At 40.6% G+C, this 4,291-nt stretch overlaps 1 protein-coding gene across 2 annotated transcripts; it reads left to right on the top strand.

The window, feature by feature from the left end:
- LOC123136487 (thiosulfate/3-mercaptopyruvate sulfurtransferase 1, mitochondrial) lies at window positions 1-3,921 on the top strand. Of its 2 annotated transcripts, XM_044555866.1 has the most exons (12): window positions 31-129; window positions 240-323; window positions 668-727; window positions 814-876; window positions 1,082-1,206; window positions 1,774-1,936; window positions 2,021-2,080; window positions 2,360-2,418; window positions 2,900-2,981; window positions 3,071-3,134; window positions 3,365-3,432; window positions 3,518-3,921. In XM_044555866.1, the coding sequence occupies exons 1-12, from the start codon at window positions 46-48 to the stop codon at window positions 3,626-3,628; spliced, it is 1,023 nt and encodes a 340-aa protein (XP_044411801.1). In that variant the 5' UTR covers window positions 31-45; the 3' UTR covers window positions 3,629-3,921. The 2 variants fall into 2 exon arrangements, with proteins under 2 accessions (XP_044411800.1, XP_044411801.1); XM_044555865.1 differs by having other exon boundaries at window positions 1-323.
- Window positions 3,922-4,291: the final 370 nt, after the last annotated feature.

The following is a 4,291-nucleotide window of genomic DNA, read 5'->3' on the forward strand; positions in this document are numbered from 1 at the left end:
CATTGGTGGGTCGTACTGAAATGGTACTGTACGAGGATCGATCGTATGCAGAGGAATTTAGAATCCAAATCGGCTCCGGCGGCCATATCTCCATCTCCACCCTTGCTGGAAATCCTCGAGACAACCAAGGCGAGAGCCCCAATCTTCTTGGCCCCCTGCCGTTAAAGAAAATTTACTTCTTCGCCCCACGTTCGTTGACCTGCAAGCTCCGCTCTCCAATCTCTCTGCTCTTGCGGCAGGCAGCACGGCGGCCAATGGCGCAGGACGATCCGGTTGTCTCTGCGCAATGGCTGCAGCAGCACCTAGGGCAGCCCGATATCAAGGTGGAATAATCTCTCGTCTGCTCCTCGTTTCCCTCCTTCCGTTCTGGCAGAAATAGCAATCTCCTTTCTTTGTTAACAGTTCAACAGTTCAGCAGTCTGTTCTTGATTACTCATATTCCAGTTTATCCCCGTTGTGTGGAGGACACTCTGCCTGATTACCATCAGAAGCAACTGTGACTTAGTTATTTACCAGTGTTATTTCATTCCCTGTCATGCTGTTTTTCTATTGCTCTTGTTGTGTGCCCAATAAAGGATTAGGGTGAACCTGTGTGTGTGTGTGTGTGTGTGTGTGTGTGTGTGTGTGTGTGTGTGTGTGTGTTTAACATTGGACTTGTCTGTTTTAGGTATTGGATGCTTCCTGGTACATGCCACAAGAGAGCAGGGACCCATGGCAAGAATACCAGGTTTCTTTCTGGATCAGCTACATGTTCGTTGCTCCTCCCCTTTTGTGGCAATGTTTCTCCCAGCTAAGATATTTGCATATGCTCAGGTGGCCCATATTCCTGGCGCGCTGTTCTTCGACATTGATGGAATCGTCAATCGGACGACTGCTGTGAGAAATGCTTCCAGATTGTAATTCATTTCTTGTTTGCGCGATCGTTTGACTCGAGTAAATAAGAACAAACAGTTTCTTGCAGATATAGCAAACTGGCAATTGACCTGATACAATGATTTTCTGTCTTCAGTCTTTCACTGTATGCATATCAGCATATGGATATAGACATTTGACCTATTTTTGCTGGATGCAATTATTTCAGTTGCCACACATGCTGCCATCAGAAGAGGCTTTTGCAGCAGCAGTTTCCGCACTTGGTATCAATAACCATGATAAAGTTGTTGTTTATGATGGAAAGGGCTTCTTCAGTGCGCCTCGTGTTTGGTGGTAAGCAGAACGCTGCTTTAGTTGACTTTAACTAAATGAAAAACTCGACCAAAGTTGCTAGTGCACAGAGAGTTAAGCTGTTGATATATAAGATGCTCAAAATCAAGTTGATATATTAATTTTCTTGTTTTTATTTACTACATGCAAAGGTACATTCGTACTCTTCTGCGTAACCTCACATATATACAAGTTGATAGACCTAATTACTTTATCAACCCGAGAGTCTAATTAGCTCTAATAACCTACTTCAAGCACTAAAGCTTTGATCATGAGATAAAAAAAAGTGAAGTTTGCATGCAATAGGAAGACATGATACATAGTTTTCAATTATGGCGAATACAATGCCTCAAATTTAAAGGCTACAATGTCAGGGGTGTATCTATTTTGGTGTGTCGCACAAGGTAAATTGAATCTGTCTCCATTCAACAAAAGGTTAACTGCATGAATGAATAAACACACAGAGACTCGAAGTTTACCTGGCAAATGCCTGAAGTCATTCTCTGCCTTATTGTTCAACCTCTATATGCAAAAACTGATGAGTTTTATGCATCCTGCGTCAACTAAAAGGATGTTCAGAGTTCTTGGACATGATAAAGTTTGGGTCTTAGATGGAGGTTTCCCTCAGTGGCAAGCTTCTGGATTCAACATTGCAAGCAGCTGCCCTGATGATGCAGTTCTGAAGTCCAAAGCAGCAAATAGGGCTGTTGAAGCAGCTTATAATGGTAAATTGGTAAGATATCTCTTAAGATGGCATGACTATCTTACTGTCGACTCCTTTTTATTTGTCAAGTAATTATGGTTACAATTTTTGCAGGCAAATGCTGCCACATTTCAAACAGAGTTTCGACCTCAGCTACTCTGGACACTAGAAAAGGTTACCTCTCCATCTTAACTAAAAACCTAAGTCACTTTGTTTTACCTGAAAACTTTCATGCATCCATATAGATGCAGATATATGATAAACCGGATCATGAATTGGTTCACATCAGTCCTAGTCGGGGATTGTTTGTATCTCATGATATTTCTTTTAACTATTCTGAAAGGGTTTTACCTTCTGTAAAACAAAACAAAAAAATGAAGATGATATGACTCAGGGACACACCAGTATCTTGATTATCCACGTGTATGTTGAGCCATTCTGTCTGTGTAACAGGTCAAACAAAATGTAGCTGCTAAAGCTCATCAAGTAGTTGATGCCCGAGCAAAGGGCAGGTAACATCTTTCTTTTAATTATTTGCTAGCTTAGGTTTTTTCTCAGCTGTAAAATTTTGCGCCATCTTGCTTTCTCTATCTAAGACAAAAACAACACGTGTTCGAGAAAAAAATAGCTGCCCGATCAAAGGGCAGGTAAAATCTCTTAACTTTCAACATGTGATTATTCTGATTGGAAGAGATAATTATTGAAGCTCTGATCATAATTAATGTAGCATAGAACTTTCTTGCAATAACGAAGTTAAAGAATTTCCTTTATAATATGAAAACGTTGATGACAATGGTATTTGTGGTTCACACAGATATTATGGTTCATCTCACTGTTGTATTAAAGGATTTTGTCTTATTCTCTTTATCTTGAAAACTTAATGTAACTAAACATGATGACATTTATTATTCTTGATTTCTTGTCAATCTCCCCCAAAAGTTATCCCTAGTTTCTTATTTTTGTCATGAAATGACTTCAAATTTTCATTCGCAGATTTGATGGTGTAATGCCAGAACCAAGGAAAGGAGTAAGAAGTGGGCATATACCTGGAGCTAAATGTGTTCCATTCCCTGAGGTGGGTATAGTGCAACTATGCCATATATCACATAATACTTGGATAATCACAAATACCAAAGAAATTGACACTGTTTGATCTTCTCCCAGATGTTTGATGGTGCACAAACGCTCCTCCCTGCAGATGAGCTATCAAAAAAGTTTGAGCAAGAAGGTCTGCATTCTGTTTGATTAACAGTTCTAGTCCGAAACTCGTAGTTTATCCATGGCCTTTAACCCTTTACTATGCAAGAAAAAAAAACTTTCGCAATCTATACAATACTGAAAGCAGAACAACATTTGATTCTCTGACCGAAGGAGCAGAATCTTCTTAGGGATGCCATATGTGTACATCAAGTTCACCAAGCAATAGCAATAATAGCATCTTGTCTCATGTTTCTTCAGGCATTTCGCTTGATCACCCGATTGTCGTCACATGTGGATCTGGTGTAACTGCCTGCATACTTGCCCTGGTCTGGAAATCTTGCATGCTCTTCTTGGATATATCTTTTGAGACACTGACCCTGCCCAGCAGTCTCTAACAATATCTCTTTACAGGGCCTCTATAGAATCGGTAAGCATGACGTTCCAGTTTATGACGGATCTTGGACAGAATGGGAAGCGCAGCCCGATAATGATTACCCAAAGGTTGCTTCAACTGCCCCTTAAATCAACCATTCTGTAGTGATGAATGCAGCTGTTGCATTCTGCAGCATTCAGCCCAGATTGTCAGCACAATGATACTTCTCTGTGGCAAGCTTTGCACCGAAGTCGCAGCAAAAGGTTATAGGGAAAAGAGAAATACCTTTTGTACCATGGCCAATGGCTATAGGCCGATAATGAGGAAATCCTGCACCAATTTTTGGGAGCGGCAACATTAATTTTATAATGATGTCGTACTTAACGAAATCTTGACTTGAAAACAAGATTATTCGTCTGAATTGATTATGTTTCGGAGTTGATCATCTGAATTTATGAGACAATCTCACATCTGCTAACCGGCTGCATTTTCTCGAGGCAGGTATGACATCTGAGTCCTATCGTTCTGCAGCCTTCAGGCACTCTGTCCACATCGAACATAGGAGTTCAGATCCTGGTTTCAGGCTGCGGGCAGAACCTTCAGCCTGTACAGCTTGCTTCTCTTCACATTTGTTCTTTGTTGGCCTTTTCTTTTTCTGTTTTTTCTCGGATAGCCAACATTTTGCTTTCTTGTTTTGATATTTCCCTTGGGTTGTGTTGTTTGGATCTTGCTTCATCTTGACGTTTTTCTTCAAATGCAAAGTGATAGGCATTTGGCTGCGTGTTCAGGAAAAAAGAAAAACACCTTGAAGC

This window comes from Triticum aestivum, chromosome 6B, assembly GCF_018294505.1.
Source record: "Triticum aestivum cultivar Chinese Spring chromosome 6B, IWGSC CS RefSeq v2.1, whole genome shotgun sequence".
In the NCBI taxonomy this organism is placed as follows: Eukaryota; Viridiplantae; Streptophyta; class Magnoliopsida; order Poales; family Poaceae; genus Triticum; species Triticum aestivum.